The 17989-nt window shown below is 40.3% G+C and overlaps 1 protein-coding gene across 1 annotated transcript in view; it reads right to left on the minus strand.

Moving 5' to 3' along the window:
* The window catches only part of TBC1D4 (TBC1 domain family member 4), a 154241-nt gene that overhangs the window by 45378 nt on the left and 90874 nt on the right, over window positions 1-17989 (minus strand). Inside the window, exons 3-8 of the mRNA XM_074962041.1 lie at window positions 16803-16892; window positions 13157-13261; window positions 9063-9195; window positions 6696-6787; window positions 5038-5148; window positions 3615-3734 (exon numbers count right to left, since the gene is read on the minus strand). Coding sequence (XP_074818142.1) covers window positions 3615-3734; window positions 5038-5148; window positions 6696-6787; window positions 9063-9195; window positions 13157-13261; window positions 16803-16892 — 651 coding nt within the window. The remainder of the gene's footprint in view (window positions 1-3614; window positions 3735-5037; window positions 5149-6695; window positions 6788-9062; window positions 9196-13156; window positions 13262-16802; window positions 16893-17989) is intronic.

Raw genomic sequence — 17989 nt, forward strand, 5'->3', positions numbered from 1 at the left:
CACTAATACAGACTAACATGGTTACCTCTCGGATACTTGAACTAGGACGGTCTTCTTTCCTGGTTATAAAACTACATAAATCTTTTGATTACTAAAACTTTAAAATAAAGAGGACAAGTGATGTCATCAGTATTTACATCATGGTACAGTTAAATGACTTGGACCATTATTAGGGCCACATTGTGCAAGACACTAGAAAAAAATGCAGAGAGAGAAATACATTTCCTGCCTCAGGGAGCTTGCAATCCAACATGAAACGAGCAGCAGCCTTTTAAAAGGTAGATGGCAAAAAAGACAAAGATAAGTTACAATGTATTTTTTTTTTATAATTTGTCTTACAGTAGTGCTTAAAGGCCCAGTCCTGGATCAGGGCCCTGTTGTGCCAGGCACTGTACATACACAACAACAACAAGTCCCTGTCTCAAATCTAATTAGATGAAACAGCCATGTCAATCTTGTAAGATACTACTTTTCCAATTCTTGCATTAATGAAGCCATTACTGGAAGTGCAAGGCCCTGTTGGCCAATTTCTAGTTTTTTTGCAAGATGCTTTGAGACATACGGATAGTTTTTAATCGATTGTAGATACATTTTTGGCACCTAAAATTAGCAGTTTTATTTGGTCATGTAATATATTCATCATATCAGAGGATAAATGGACAAGACTATATACACACACACACACACACACACACACACACTGCAAGGCACTGCCTTATGTCACAATGACCCTGGTCAGAAGAGAGACATACCATATTCTAAATGGTGAGATAAGCCATCATGGAGAAAAATGATCTTACTTACAGAGCAATTCTTAAGAGTGATTTCTGTATCTTTAGTAGACCAATTAGAAAACAGCCGACTCACCCGTAGTACCAGTTTAGTGGAAACAATTTCTAACATTGTGAGCCACAAAATGTTAATGTGCCCACATACCTGACTGAGTTATGCAGTAAAGACTGTTTCATAATATTTATTGGGTCATTCCTAGATTCATATTCCATCTCCAGGACATGTCTGTTCAATAGCAGCATCCCCTAGTGAAGCACTGAACTATCAAAGCCCAGAATACTCCCCCTCCCGAGTCATATGCTCTATGGGCGTTAAACAAAAATAAAAGATTCAAAGCACAAGGCATTGTTGTTACTGTCACTATCTGATGATATTTCTAACTGCTGAAATTACCCAGATCTTCTAAGGGTCATTCCCCCATACTTGGGTCATGACTTCTAGGGTGTTACAATTGCTTCTTAACTTTCCAAATGTCGTCAGATTAATCTGATCCAAGAATTAATGATAGGTGTGGTCCCAATTCAGCAAGGTTCTTAACCCCATGCCTAACTTTAAGCACAAGGACTACAATGGGATGACTCCTATGTCTGAAGTTAAGGGCTTAAGTACCTTGCCGAACTGATACCTATGTTTCTCCCATTTGTAGTTCAACAACTTCTGATGGCCCAGGCAACATATTTAGGCATATCATCATCAGCAGAACAGTTACACCTCACTATCACAGTCCATCAGGATTTACAGCTCTCAGTCCAATAACTCATAGACCTCCCTCCCTTGTTCCTCTTTACACCTCTTCTCTCTGCTCCTAGCCTGCCTGCCATCATTCAGTTACAGCACTTTTAGCTGTCTGAGCTTAAATAGGATTTTAGAACACCACACTGTGGGGGAAAAGGGAGCTGAGGGGAGAGGAGAGAAAAATACTACCATGCTATACCTTTTAGAATTATTCAACTTTTCCAATTGTTACTTTGTTTTAATTACAAATTGCACCTTGGCTAACATTGATGATGAAATGAGATGCCATTCATCATTATCTGGGTACCTCTTATTGCACATAATATAGCCATGACCTTAATATTTCACAATTTTTGCTACTGGTCGCTTAGGTAATTGTGTGACAGGGAAGATTACAGGCTTAATGGAGGCAATTAACCTGTGACGGTGAGATTGCTGACATATGGGGGCAATGGTTGGGCTAATGAGGTAATTAGCTCAACAAGGGATGATATATATTTGGCAGGAATAGGAAGTTATGGGTGGCTGAGAGAGTGAGCTGTGTGCACTAGATACACCTGGGTAGAAGGTTCCTCCTAATACCTGCCTGTACTATGCTCTGCGAAGCTGGGAATCTAAAGATTAAAGCTATACATGGGGAAAAGAAACGGCCTGTGTGCATGTTGTGAGTAAGAGACAACCCAAATGGGCCAGGCAGTGCGGCACACCAGCTAGCTGAGGGAGCGCCCTCTGACACGGGCTTCATGGAGCTAGAAGCAATAGTGTTCAAGTATTTATTTCACGAGGGAGAAGAGTTACAACAGACTACACGTGATGCTGTTTTTTCACTGCTCTTTCAGAAGGGACTGACCATGTTTATTAATGAATGTTGTCACAGTTCAGGGCAACTGCACCTGTATTTCCCTTCAGTGGTCCAGCAAGGGCAACCACTCCCAGGCTTCCTGCTCCCCAGCTGTTGCCTTTCTTGGGTGGAGATCTGCATCTCACTCCTTTCTGACTGGAGTGTTTCCAAGCTGTACAGTTCCCTGCCTTCATTGTGTTATTCCCAGCACAGTTGCTTGCTTTCTCTTTAGCAGTTTGACTGCCCACCGTTGTAAGTTACAATGCCGTTCTTTCTAAGCAAGCCTATTTTATTCTTAGGGTAAAAAGTACAACCACAGAAACCATTTAAAAAACAGTAAAAGAACCTGCAATAATAAAAGCATCCCAATCTACCCTGGGCTCTGGCAGGAGCAGTCCTTCCAGATCCCAGCCAAGGAATTTCCTTGTGGCTTCCAGTCCATCACAGCTTCAACTCAGAACAAGCCCCCAGCTCATGGCATCTCAGCAAGCCCAGACCTTCCAACCCTTCCTTAAGAATTGAGGCCCTCAGTGGACTAGGGATCCTGTCGGTGTGCTGGATCACAAGACGACTCCGAGCCTGTTTAAAACCAGGCTATTTATCCAAAAATCCTTTGTCAGCTGGTCCTTGGAGAATCCAGTTTGATCACATATATGCCAACCTCTTCAGCAGATGGCTTCAAAGGGCCGATAACTGGAAGAACTATATTAGCACCCCCCTCCTCCTAGAGGAGTTACATACAATTCCACAACAACCCATACCCAATGGAGTTTTGAACATAATAGACACCAAAAAGGTATTAACCCTAAGTCACTAAGTTTTAACTTATTTAGTAAAGTTTGTTCCATAAGGTTTGCCCAGGATATGGCCGGATATTGGTCAGTCTGTCACAAACGTAATGCAAAAATTACGATTAACCTATTGTGCTTCAAAATATCTGTAAGTGTTGCAAGGTTAACTTTGTGCACTACTTGCTGTTGATGGGAACTCAATCTATTTTCAGAAATATTTGCTGAAAGACTGTCTTCCTGCTTCTGTGAACGTGTGCTCCTCCTGCATTTAACATCAACATAATCCAACCAAATTAACCCCATAAGAAGCACTTAGGTTTCATGCATATGATCTTAGCTTGTCTAGTTTTTAGTATAAATCTGAACTGTTGTTAAATATGAAAACAAACCAACACTGTAGAACCTTATCATTAATGATATCTGAAGAGCTGTTGACAATGAGCTGTTAATCTTACCCTTGAGAAGATGTTTTCCAGAGAACTAGTCAAGGATTTCTTGGCCTTGTTTTTCAGAATGTCGAGTTTAAACCGGCCACTGCTGGCAGTGTTTTCTGGGATTGCACTGCTTGAAATGTTCTGTTGAAGTAAGCAAGAACACTTTTAGCTTTGGTAGTACTCTGGGCAACTGAAGGCCTCTGAAACCTAAAGCTAAACCTGATCACATAACAAGCAATGTGCCCTTTACTTAACAAATCTAGCCTATAGGACAGGGATGGGCAAACTTTTTGGCCCGAGGGCCACATCTCAGAATAGAAATTGTACAGCGGGCCATGAATGCTCACAAAATTGGTTTTGGGGTGCGAGAGGGGGTGAGGGCTCTGGTTGGGGGTGCAGGCTCTGGGGTGGGGCCAGAAATAATTAGTTCAGGGTGTGGGAGGAGGCTCTGGGCTGGAGGAGGGGAAGGGGAAGGGCTCCAACTGGGGGTGTGGGCTCTGTGGTGGGGCTGGGGATGAGGGGTTTGGGGTGCAGGAGGGTGCTCTGGGCTGGGATCAAGGGGTTTGGAGGGCAGGAGAGGGATCAGGGCTAGGGCAGGGGGCTGAGGTGTAGGGAGAGGCTCAGGGGTGCAGGCTCCGGGCAGTGCTTACCTCAAGCGGCTTCCGGAAGCAGTGGCATGTCCCTTCTCTGGCTCCTACGTGGACGTGCGGCCAGGTGGCTCTGCACACTGCCCCATCTGCAGGCACCACCCCTGCAGCTCCCATTGGCTGTGGTTCCCGGCCAATGCGAACTGGGGGGGGGGCACGCTTGGGGTAGGGGTACAGTTCAGAGCAGAGCCCCCTGCTTCTGGGGCCCCGACCCTACTCCCCGGCTGGAGCACCAGAGGGGTGCCATGCCGCTGCTTCTGGGTGTTGTGTGGAGAGGCCCCCCGACCCTGCTCCCTGGCTGGAGTGACAGAGCGGGGCAAGCCCCAGACACCGCTCCCCAGAAGGAGCTCGAGGGCCGGATTAAAATGGGCTTCTAACATCCGCCCACCCCGGCAAACTTTGTTTTTTGTTATTTATTTAAAAGAAAGGAAGCATATGGCCTAAAAAAGTAACCTTCTGTACAGTTTCCTCTGTACCACAAATATTTCTTACTGTGGTTTAGGCTGGTTAAGGTTTTTCTGGCATTGCTTATATTGTACTAAAATCTGCAACAAAAATTACCTGTCTGCTTTTTCCAAGTGAACAGAAAAACAGAAAAGCAAACCCAAACATAAACTTTAATCAAACATGCCAAAGTGAATCAAAAACAGTATAGTTATGGAAAACAGATAAGGAGTCCTCTCTCATTCATAATATAAAAGGTTCAGTTCTCACTGCTGTACTCTAGCACCATCCTGCTAGTGTTATCGAAGGTTGTATATGAATAAAGTAAAGTAAAGTAAAGTATTAGGCTGTACCAATGGTGCCTCGCCAATATGGACATGAGTCTTTTGTTTAGTTTCACACAACTGTCGCAGATGTAAGATCACAAGCTCATTTTCTTCCTGGTCACTGACAGGCTTCATTTTCTGTCAAGAATAGACAAATAAATAAAAGAATCTCTTTCAATACATCACTTTTGATTTGATTTCTGATTAGAAATACTATGAATGTTCTATTAGTAAGTGTTCTTGGAAGTTAAGCTATTCCTGATGCTCCAGATGCCAGCAATTTAGAATATGCATTGCATATACACTATCAATATCATTCAGTTACTTCTAATAACAACTTGTACAAAAGTTTATGTAGCACCATACAGCAGGTGTGCCTTGCACTATGCAAGCATAAAAGAAGTTCACAGGCACAAATTTTCAAAAGCACTTAAGTGGCATAAAGTCCCATTTTCAGAAGTTGCTAGGTGCTTTTGAAGATACCATGGAGGTGCCTATCTGCACCCTTACCTCAGACTTTTAGGGGTATTTAGGTATTGCTCCAAATCAGGATTACAATGCATAACTGACTTTTAAATTCAATGGGACATGGCTTCTAAGTACCTGCGTTACTTTTGAGAAAGAATTAGGCATTGCAGAGTCTCATTCTCAAAAGTAATGCAGGTATTTACTTGCAATGTCCAACTGACCTTAAATGAGACTTAGAATTAGGCACTACAGACTCTCAAAGTCTCATTTTCAAAATGAGCTCTAAGTTCATTTTGAAAATGAGACTTAGACACTGCAGCATGGAGTGGAGCAATGACTAAATATCTCTACAACGAAAATGGGACTTGGGATAAGATTTTCATATGTGCCAAAATGCTCTTACACATTGCACCAATTCTTCATCTGCACATTAAATATACTTGCTTATAGAGTCCTGAAGCAGCACTGGGATCCCACGGGTGCCGCAGGACCTACTGCCATAATAGCGGGAGTAAAATGTACTTTGTTGCAGGTGGGATTGGGTGGGCAAAAAAAACCCCAGACTGCGGGATGGGAACAGGATTAAAAACAAGTAGCTCCGCTTATACGATAAGCCTCCAGAGTCAACACTCTGTGTAAATAATTCTAAGAGGAATTTTGGAACCATGTATTATTTTATCTTATACTAGAATCACTTTATCTCTAGCCTCTTGTTATTGCCCACATCACTTCATTATTTGAACGTCTCATATACTTCACAGAACTCAGCCCCACATCTCCCCAAAAGATAGGGAAGTATTGTTTTCCTTATTTTACACATGAGGAATGGAAGCACGGACAGATTAAATAACTTTGCCCACTGTCACATGAGAAGTTTGTAGCAGAGTTAGGAACTGAACTGTTCCCATACCAGCATCTGTTCAAATCACTTTAGACTGGAGTGTACTATTATAGTACAATAGTTTTGAGAAATGAATTAATGTAGAGTATTAATTCCATGCAGATGACTATAAGAAAGCAAGCCAAATACAGCTGAAAAGAAGAATGTGGGTACTTTCCAATTTAAAATGTAGTCCACTGACCACAGAAAAGTCAGCAACTTGAGCATAAAACTTTGCACACAAGCATATATACGCTAAAAAGATTTCCAGAATATGAAGAAAGTCAAAACCTATGTAGATATGGGAGGGATGCAAGAACTGCGTTGACTTTATTACCTGAACACGTTCAAAAATGTCTGCTTGCTCATTATCAGTAAGCGATGACAGGTGTCTCTGAATTACAAGTTTGGCTCTTGGTGGGTAAAGACCTTCAGGAAAAACAAATATTAAACAGATCCTTTGAGAACTACTAAAACTAAATTCATTTACCAGACTACCCTATGATTCCTATCTATGCTGCTATAAAAACTACATAAGTATATTACACTTCTCTTTTAAAATAAATGAGAGATATTTTAGAAGGCTTTTCAGTTAAAAAGCTATTAACATATTTACAAAGTACTTTTCAAATTCTATTAAAGTATAAACCTCTTACTTTGTCTACTCTCACTAGATCATACTGAGGTAAGAATTCAGTGCCTTATTTTAACAATGCATAGGGAATCCCATTTGGGAGGGATTTGAATAGAACACCTCAATGATAAGCTCTAGGACCCTGTATCGAGGTGCAAAGCTGTCCCCCTTCCTCCCCGAACATTCCTCCACTTGCCCCTGTCCCCATCTACTCTTCTACATTCAAGTCAGGCTGCTTCCTTCTTCTCCTCAATGCTTTCTGGGTTCCAGGAGGGGGATCCCTCAATGTACAGGAGAAACAGTCTATCCACTCTCAGTTCCTGGGCCACAGCAACTTCAGCAGCTGGGAGTAACAACTTTAAAAAGAGGTCCAGTTCAGCCCCAGGGCACACTATGCTCTGTGAAAGCAGCAATTTTCAGAGATTTATAACCCAGCCAAAATTGGGTGGATTTTCACGGGGGGGTGGGGAGGCCCAAGACAACCTCCATGCCCCTGCTCCAAAGAATACAAGCACTAGAGCTTCTTAACTTAGAAAGGTAAGGATTTTTAACCTTGGCCAAACACCACATTTTGCCCCAGCTTCATTCTCAAGCCGCTGAACGATTTTATTTGAAATTTTTAAAAAATGTTTAGGCTGATGCAGACACCCAGCATGGACGATTTCAACCTGAATGGTTCAAGTTTGGCAGAGTGTTATAAGCAACTGAATATAGGGTGTTATAAGAAAAATGGTTAGGCCTCCCCTATAATAAATCCTTTGGTAATATGACACCCCTTGGTTCTGTCTGAAGCCCAGCAGCCTCAAAATATAAAAAAAGAAGAAGAAAAAAAAAACACTGTAGCAAAATATTTTACAATTACTTAGGGAAAGATTTTCAGAAGTGACTGGTCATTGAGATGCCCAACTTGATATACATATTAGAAGGCCCTGATTTTCAGATGGTTGATGTTCTGTACTTTTTAAAATATCGGGCTCTCTTAATGTGTCTCAGGTTAGGGTATCCAAAAAGCTGAGGCACCCAAACTCATAAGTCACTTGTGAAAAATCTCGGTGTTGGCTCCTTTTCCATGCATATCAGTGGGATGAAACAGCAGCTTATGCATTTGTAGCTTTTCATTGAGAAACAGGGAATTTCCAACCAAGGTTTGCCACTTCTGAACACTCTAGTGCTTAACACAAAACTATAAAATTGTATTTTCTTGCCAAGACTTCTCATGCTTTTCACCCACCAGAGGGAACTAATAACTCTAAGTGATAATCATTTTTATTTAACAAATTCAAAAGTTTTGTGGCGTTTATTAAAATGCCTCATACAAAAACAGACAAGTTTTGTGTGAACGCACCACTACTTTTTAGAGAATAGAGCATCTCATATTTAATTATGTATGTTGGTTCCATCTGCCAGCTTATGTTATTTTTATTAACCATCCTGTCAAATATTAAAAAGCCATATTGTGGCATATTTAACGGTCGTTAAAGTCAGAGCTATGTGTGAAGATCTGAAGTCAGGCACTAGCCCTACATTCTTTATTATCCTTGTTCAATTTGACATTAACCTCATATTTTATGAAGATATTTCATATACTAGAACAAGGTAATGAAGTACATAAAGCAATCAGCCCCAGGAGAAAAATCATCATCATCGAGATGACAAAAGAAAAAGAACAAACCAAAAGAAAGGCTAAAACGTCAGTTCCATCCTTACTGTCCCTTCATTTACTACCATCTTTAAAAGCTCCAAATGTGTTCAGAGCACTATGCTGAGAATTTCTGTACATGCTAAAATAATAGGGCAAAAGGAAAGACAAAAACAAATATATGAGAAACATGTTATAGTTATAGCAAGAACTTTGAGGGGCCAGTTGGAAAATAATTATTGCGATAGCCACCACTTTACTCAATTTATTGGCCATTTATCATGGTCATGTGAATTTTTCTCTTCTTTAACTGAACTGAGATTCAAGCAATTAGGTAAGTTTTAATTAAACTAAGAGCTGATGCACTGTGATGATTCTGGAGTGAAAACAGAACATCTTCTATATAAATTTAAAATAAATGGAATTGCTACCTTCAATCCTTTCACAGAGTTTATGCAATGAGTGCATAGGACAGGCCTCACACAGTTTAATCTGAGTCTTGGCATTCTGTAGAGCTGCAGCAGTGCTAAAGGCTTGTTTCAGGGTAAGCATTACCTCATCAACCTAGAAGGAAAAGAAAAACAAAACAGGCTATGAAAAAATCTGGGTGTTTTACAAGACAGTATAAAAGTGAAAATATGTCATACACATCCTATTGGACTTTTAAGTCATTCCATGACTGAGTGCTTTTTTATTAGGAATGTTGTTTCCTGTTCATACTACATACAGTGACCTAACATAAAAGTTCAGTCGTCTAGTAGTCAAGAGAACAAGGTCCTATTCCTAATTTACTACTGATTTCAAGAGGATTTTAGACAAGGGACATTGAAAATCCCACGAGGCACCTACATGACTACCTACATCTTTAGGTGCCGAAACACCTTAAAAAATTTGGCCCTTAGGCACTTTTGAAAATTTACCATACAGGTCTCTAGTTCCCAGTGGGAATCTGTGGGAGTTTAGTGGCCTATTTCTGAAATGTTGCACATTCACAGCTCTCACTGAAAACAAGCACCCCTGGGGAGTGGGGGGAGAAAAATCAGGCCATAAACATGTAACTTTAAACACTCAGGCTTGAAAATTGGGTCTCTTATTGCGCCCAGAGATTACAACGTTTTACCTTCCAGTAGCTGCAAACGAGCATATTAAGACCTCCACTTCTGCCAATTTGCTTCTATGCAATTTAGATTTTAGCTTGGTTGGGTACATAACTTGCAGTAGTCTTACTAAGAGTAAAGGACCTGTATTGCCCCCTTTCACAGAGACAGTTATGAAAACTATTTTAGGAAAAAAGCCACACATTTGCCCTGATACAAGTCTCTATGATCAAAATGCTTTTCATCTGTTGCTGCAGTTATAGCCTGTTGGTATGGGAACTTTAGGGACCAGCCTATTTAGTCTCTTGGTCCCTCACTCACTTGGATCAAAGGATTTGAAAGACAAGCTATAAGTTTCTTTGTAACCAACAAATAATCCTTATGTATTATTTTCCAGATTCCAGTCTATGCCCTGCTCCTTCCTCTCACAGCATCACAAATACAGCAATGCAGCATTCCCACACACTGCAGCACTGAGTAGGGCCAAAATCTATTTCGCATGGGAAAGAGGTCAGAGGTGATCATTTTCTCCTCAGCTGGGATAGATATTCAAATGCACTTTCATCCTTTGTAGACAGACTTCTTAGTGTCTCCTTTCCCCTTATGTATTTTAAGGACACATGGCTATTAAAAGCAAACCAACCCACGTCCTTGTTTCAGCCTGGCAGAAGGAAATTGTGTTGAAATTTCCTGTTCAGTTCTTAGAAGGTTTTCAAATATTGTACTTTAGATCCTGTCCTTTGCTGCCATCTATCACTCTTCTGTGGAGCACGTTTGTGAGGGATGAAATGTGACTGCATGTTCAGGTTTTGGTCTACAAGCAGTCTGCTAACATTCAAAGTAGGATTATAAAAAAAGTGTTCTGTGGGTCAGGTCTCCAGCATAATTGTTCAAACAGAGCTTTGCATGGGCATGGAAGCTTGAATTAGTCCGTTTGTGTGCCATGGCATATAGTTTAATTTTGTTAAATGAAAATTATTTGATTAAGGTTATTGACAGAAACCCACTCAGAAACTCACATCTCACAATTCAATTTATTCTTGTCCTGTCACTGTAAGATTTCATGAGGCTCGTGGAATGCAGACATGACTACAACGGCAAAGCCTTCTAGTTGGCTTTTACAAATGGCAGGGCTCTTTTCTATGGACTCTGCCCATTTAAATACTTACTTGAGTGTAATATTATTACTCTTAAAATATGTGAGGGAGTTGAGAAGGGTTTTTATTTATTTGTAAACTACCTCCCTTCTTTTAGGTCACCTGTGAATTATCAGGGATCAAATTAACCAAAAGGTCAGATGAAGGCATAATTTTCCTTTAAATGACATTCTGCTGGCCATGCAATAGGTTCTCTCTCCCCTCAAATTTTGACAGTGGGTCAGATCCTCAGCTGGTGTAAAGCAGCATAGTTCCATGGACTCCAATAAAGCTATGCTCAGAAACTACTTCAAGCCAGAGGTGCTGCGGCACCTCTCGTATCCCTAGTTCCAGCACCTATTGCAAACCTGGTTTCCACCAGCTGAGGATCTACCCCTACATTGTTTGAAGCATTGCTAAGAATGCTTAGCCCCATAACAACTGCTGTGGTCCTCCATAATGCTCAAATAACTAGGCATTGTTTAGTGCTCTGAGGTGAGTGGAGCTGGTCAAAATTATATCTGTTAAACATATTTATCAAAAATTTGAATTTCAATGAAAAAATTTTGACAAACATTTTCATCAAGTTTTTTTTATTTTTGAGACAGCTAAAGAACGGGTTCAATTTTTTTGATTTTTGAAAATTGTTTAAAGTAAAAAAAAAAAAAAAAAAAAAACCTTGAAAAACATTTTAGAGGTTTTGTTTGTTTGTTTAAAACTAGTTCTAATTATGAGCAGTTAGGCCCTGCTTTATTAGGGGAAATAGTGCATCTCTTCTATAAATTCATGGCATTTTACCTTTCACTTTGAAACACTAATAAGTTAGAAAGCGATCAGTTAATATGGTTTCTTTGTACCGGACATTAAGAAAAGAGCTATGTGCAGCCTGAAAGCTTGTCTGTTTCACTAACAAAAGTAGGTCCAATAAAAGTTATTACCTCACGCATCTTGTCTCTCTCTCCCTCAGAAAATATAGCAAAGACATTACTTTATATATGTCATATCTAAAAATTGAGTATGCTGAGTCTTACAACCACAATAGCTAATTGACTGACACATCCTTTATGTCACACATTTCAACTGTCCATTATGCAGAACAATTATAGATCAAAATTTCTGCTTCAAACCGGACGTTTCTATTTCATTTCTCAGAGTAGTTAGGAATAAAAAGGAGAGCAACCACATTTGGAAAATGGGAGGATGTGCATAGCACAGGCAAGGAGTGTGGCAACTTAGTAGTAGAAACCATGGACTGGAACTCAGTACATCCAAGTTCTATTTCTGGCTCTGTTACTAAATTTAGTAATTTGGCCCCAGTTCACCAAGGTACTCAAGTACATGTCAACGGTTACTACAAGGAAGAGAGAAAAATTGTTCTCCTTAACCTCAGAGGACAAGAAGCAATGGGCTTAAATTGCAGCAAGGGAGGTTTAGGTTGGATATTAGGAAAAAACCTTCCTGTCAGGGTGGTTAAGCATGCGAATAAATTGCCTAGGAGGCTGTGGAAACTCCATCACTGGAGGTTTTTAAGAGCAGGTTAGACAAACACCTGTCAGGGATGGTCTAAAATAATGCTTAGTCCTGTCTTGAGTGCAGGGGACTGGACTCGATGACCTCTCAAGGTTCCCTCCAGTCCTACATTTCTATGTCTCAACAGATAAAAAAATGTGCAAGTTACTTATTGTCAAATATTCAGCTAAGCCTTTATCTAGCCACCACTTGTGCACTCAAACACATACACCTGAACTTTGCCTGTGTAAACATCTGTGTCTGCAAATTCTAACACCTGGACATGTCCAGATGCTAACTATTGCCACGTGTACTTGTACCTGTATGTAGGTGTGCATTCACAATAGAGTGCAGAGACAAATCCCTGAGCCTCAGTTTACCCATGCGCAAAGTGAGGACAACACTTATCACCTTCATATAGCTGCAGAGATTCAGGGATTATTAAGTGTTTTGAGATTCACTGACGAAAGAGGCTATCAAAATGTGAAAAACTGAGGGCTTATCTACACTTATAGTACTGCAGTGGCACCACTGCACCGATGCAGCTGTGCCACTGTAGCGCTCAGTGATGACACTACCTACACCGACGGGAGAGCTTCTCCTGTCAGTGCAGGTACTCCACCTCCCCAAGAGGTGGTAGCTACGTTGCCAGGAGAAGCCATCCTGCCGACATAGCGCTGTCTACGTCGGGGGTTAGGATTTGCCACACCCCTGAGTGACGTAGTTATACTGGCATAAGTTGGTAGTGTAGACCAAGCCTAACAGTTTATGTAAATTACTTACCAAAGATTCACTTGCACACTGGAACACGTAGCAAACATACTGGTTTATCCCAGGTTCAATAGATTCCCGACAAATAAAACCAAAGTGATCAACATGTTGTATACCCTGAAAATTTTTTTAAAAGCATTAGTGAAGTATTTATTTTAAAATATATTTTAAAATCCGTTCAGAAATACTGTGATAATTGTATTTCAGTTCTTGCCAACAGTCATCTCTGAGATACCACCACTTTCCCCATACTGAGAATTTGCAGTGAATAAGAAAGCTATGCGGTCGCAGATATCAAGTATGGTAACTCTTTCTTTTTTAATGGCTGCCACCATCTATCAAAGAAAAAAGTGTAATATGCCTATAAGTCATAGGACTTCTTACACACACAAAACCCTGAAGCAACAGCAATGAATAATGCTCAGTTTCTTTCCTCATGAAAAAATTTGACCTTCGCTACATTTCTCTGACTTATTTGTTCAAATCAGCCCCTATCTTCTCACCTTACAACACTGGGAGGTAATTCAAACCATTTCCCCTGTGGCAGTTTAGGACCTTCAATTCATTAAATAGGAAGGGACAGACTTTATACATATGAAAGAGCCACCATTCTGACCTTTATTTTGGTTAAACTCACATATTTTCTTAAAATGAGTCCCTAGCAGACCAGTTCCCAAACTCAGTATAAACTGTTTTAAACACAACTCTAGGAAGAATTACAGCAAAATCTATTGCTGTTTTCTGAATTTTCTCATTTCCTTGCCTAGGGGAAGGTGTATGGGGGAGGTGGGATGACACTTGCATCACTGTACCTGAAAATAGTACAGCAAGCTTGTCTGTTAACTGTACTCCCAGCACTGTTCTCTAACAGGGCGTCTCAACTTGTCATTCCAATGGGACATGTGACGATTGTTTATTATTCTGGGTCACCCACAAAGTCAGTGAGGCTTAACAAGAAACCCACACAGCTGCCTGTGACACTTAAGATTATACATGTAGATATATAAAATTTTATCATTTATATTTGTGGCTTGGTCAATTATAGAAATTACAGACATGCATTTTCCAGTCTGAAATGAAGCACCCTAGCATACTCATGCCACAGAAAAGCAACACATTTACTAGTGCAGAAATAAAATAACCCGGAATACACTCTGGAGAGATTGTTCCTCTCTTTCATTTTAATCAGTTTTAAGCTCATAAGGGTAAATATTCCAAGCTAATACATTAGCTAATAAATCTACAATAAACACAGGGTGTTTAACAGTGAACAAATGCTGATGAGCTCTGTGTAACCAAGTACTTGGCTTGAATAAATTAATATTTCATTTCTATTGAGCATAAGAATTCTCCAGAGTTGCTGGGTTTGAGGGGTGGGGCGGGCAAGGTTGGCTTGTTTTGTGTTTTTTAAACCAAATCTTTCACTAATATGCCACAGATGTTCTGGAAACACAGAACATTTTGTTAGCACCTATTCAGTTTAGTTCTCAATAAGGCTTTTATTTTTCCCCACCCACTCAAGTTCTAGTGAAAGACTACATAAACACCAGTATGAAACCTAGTCTGAAGTGATTTATGGCTTACAAATGCCCAGTTTGGAAGAAGTTGTAGATCTCTCTCTAAGAAAGGGTGACCAGACAGCAATTGTGAAAAATCGGGAAGGGGGTGGTGGTGGTGGGGGTAATAGGAGCCTATATATAAAAAAAGACCCAAAAAGCGGGACTGTCCCTATAAAAATAGGGATCCTGGGTCTGACAGGGCTAAGGCAGGTGAAGTAATCTTTTATTGGACCAACTTCTGCTGGTGAAACAAGCTTTTGAGTTACACAGAACTCTTCTTCAGGTCTGGGAAACTCACTCAAAGCATCACAGCTAAGTACAAAGGTCGAACATATAGTTTAGCATAAGTAGTTAGCACATACATTCAGACTATCTGTTCGACCTTGTACTTAGCTGTGACGCTTTGAGTGAGTTTCCCAGACCTGAAGAAGAGCTTCGTGTAGCTCAAAAACTTGTCTCCCTCACCAACATAAGTTGGTCTAATAAAAGATATAACCTCAAGCACCTTGTCTCAGTTAAGAAGAAAGCAGGAACAAAGAGGACTGTTTAAGATACAAGGCCAGTTCCTACCATACTTTAAATATCAGTGACTTCACTGCCTGTGTTGTTCTCCTGAGCTGCCCATGGGTTCACCTGCTGTCTACCAGGACCCTCATGGAAACTAGCAGCTGCCACTCATGACATTCCCCCAGGAAACAAAGTTTTTGGACCCAGGGCATCCACAGGTTCTTGTCTTTCTTACCTCTCCTTCTTGTGTGCCTGCCTGATCTGTGTATGCTACAAATACTATTATTTCATCTTTATCATTTGCCTACGTAGGCCAGATTTCCCTATTCCTCTTGCTGTCCCCTTTGCCCTCCATCCGAAGCAACAGTATATGCTAATCCCAGTTCTAATTTGCAAGCTATATAGCCATGCAACACAGATACAAGGGAAGATTTGCCTGGTGTTATTTGAACATCTGAAAAGAGTGCTTTGGATCAGATGCTGGTCTAAGAACCATCAGAAAATGCATTTGGAGACCTTTAATAGCTCTTGTACTGACCACATGGAATGCCCAACTTTAGAATTGCTGCTACCACTAAATTCTCCAAATGAGGTAGAAGCCATGGCTCTGTCCCCACCTCAGAGGCAGAGCTAGTCCCACACTGGGGAGAGGCACACTCTGTATCCTGTCCCAAGGTAGCAGAACAGCTGTGCTCCTCGCGAAAGCCCTCACTGAAACACAGTGTCACCACCATAGAGCACCTCCAAACTGGAGATTTCAGGCAACTGCCTAAATTGAACCGAGTGGTCTCTTTCCTTAAGTTAACAAAATTCACATCTAGCTGCAGGTGAATGATGACCTATTCATCAATTCACAGAATTCACAGTTACAGAATGCTACAATTCACAGAAATTCACTAGTTCTGTGTACATCTTCAGATTGTGAGCTCTGAGGCAGGGACTGTGCTTTCCTTTGTATCTGTGCCATTCTTAGCACTTTGTGGGAGTTAACACAAACCAGTAAGTGGAATTTGGAGGCACAGAATTTCTACACTTTGAATTACTGTTGCCTGATCTATTGCAAGAAGGAGGGTCTACCCCTGTAGTCTACAATAGTAGCAACCGGATGATTGATCAAATTTTAAAATCCATCTTCCTCCAGTGCCGTCACCAAAACTACACTGAGGTTTACCACTTCTAAACTGTAGCATGTGTTCTTCTCATTCAAAATATGATTACCTCAAACATCACTCTATAGATAATATTTAACATTTCCAAAGTACTCAGGTGGGAAGAAGGGGCACAGAATAGCTGTCTTACCACGTTTTTATTAGGGTTCTATAGAGAAAGCCAAAATCTAGTTATACAGGTGTTAACTAAAACGAAGTTATAATTGTTAAAAAAAAAAAAAAAAAAAAAAAAAAAAAGACATATGATGTATAACCACTATGTTTAAGGATATTCTGTACTGTGTTTTCATTTAATCTTCTATAATCAACAAAAGCTTTCATTGACTATTTCTGCTGCCCACTGACTACAAAAGCCATCAGAGTGTCTCCAAATCAAAAAAGTCCCTTCCCGGATGTACTGCAAGCTACTCAATAAATACATACCTGAGAACATGAGGAGATATCTTTAAAATTCTTTTCAAGCACAACAGATTTGGTGTCTGGGCTGATAAGGTTAATTTCAAATCGTCCAACCTTCAAAACAAAATTTAAATCAGACTGTTTTATAAGGCACAAATGAATAATACACCAAATGAAGTTCAATGACTGGGCAGATTCTGCCATCTTTGCATTTGCTACTCACGTTGAATAGTAGCTTGCTGTCTGGTCACCCTATGAGTAAGTGTGAAAAATCAGGATGGGGGCTGGAGGGAATAGGAGCCTATATAAGAAAAAGAAGACCCCAAAATCGCGACTGTCCCTATAAAAATCGGGACATCTGGTCACCCTACTTACCGAGTGAACGAAGATGGCAGAATTTAGCATTTTAGGAAAAAGGAAAATGAGGGAGGGGAATTGCAGAAAATTTCAACAAAAATGGCAAAGTATTCAGTTTGGGGGTAAAACAAAAACAAAACAAACAAAAAACAAACAAACAAAGTTGCAGGAATCATACACAGTTTAAGTTTTATTCCATCAAAAGTCAGTTTTTGACGGGCCCTAATTAAAGCTCCGTTAGACTGATCTGAAACAATCAAGGTAAGTTACAAGCCTTATTACACCAAAAACCACCATCCAGATGAGTTTTTAAAATACAAATACAAACAGTTTGGGTCTTCAGTTCTTTGCTGCTGTTTATTTTAAAATAAAGGTGATGTATTTAGCCTCTTTTTAATTGTCAACGAGAACAGATTATTTGCTGCAGTGAATTTCCCTTCTGCTTTCTCATGAACTGCTCTCCAAGGGCACATGAATATAGTCTATGGAGCTTGAGGGGTTTTTCAGCTAAGGCCCTTTCACCACCAGTGATGGGCTGTGGGTTTCTAAATGGCAATATATTTCCTCACATCCGTTAGTGTTTCTCAAGAGGATGAAAATGCAAGTCTGTTCTCTAAAATGGGGTGGGGGGGGGAATTCCTAAGCATTTAGCAGCCTATCAGTTTAAAAAGCAAAAGATCTTTGGCTTTTATGGGTCACCTGTTCTAATAATATTCTCTTGTTTCCTTAGCAAATATGCTCTGAAATCTTTAAACATACTTCAGGGGAGAGAAGAAAGACTAAAGGATTTGGGGATGAAGCCACTGAGCAGATCTTAGAAGTATAATTTTTCAACAGACTTTTTGCAAGACAGA

Source organism: Natator depressus, chromosome 1 (genome assembly GCF_965152275.1).
Source record: "Natator depressus isolate rNatDep1 chromosome 1, rNatDep2.hap1, whole genome shotgun sequence".
NCBI classification, from domain to species: Eukaryota; Metazoa; Chordata; order Testudines; family Cheloniidae; genus Natator; species Natator depressus.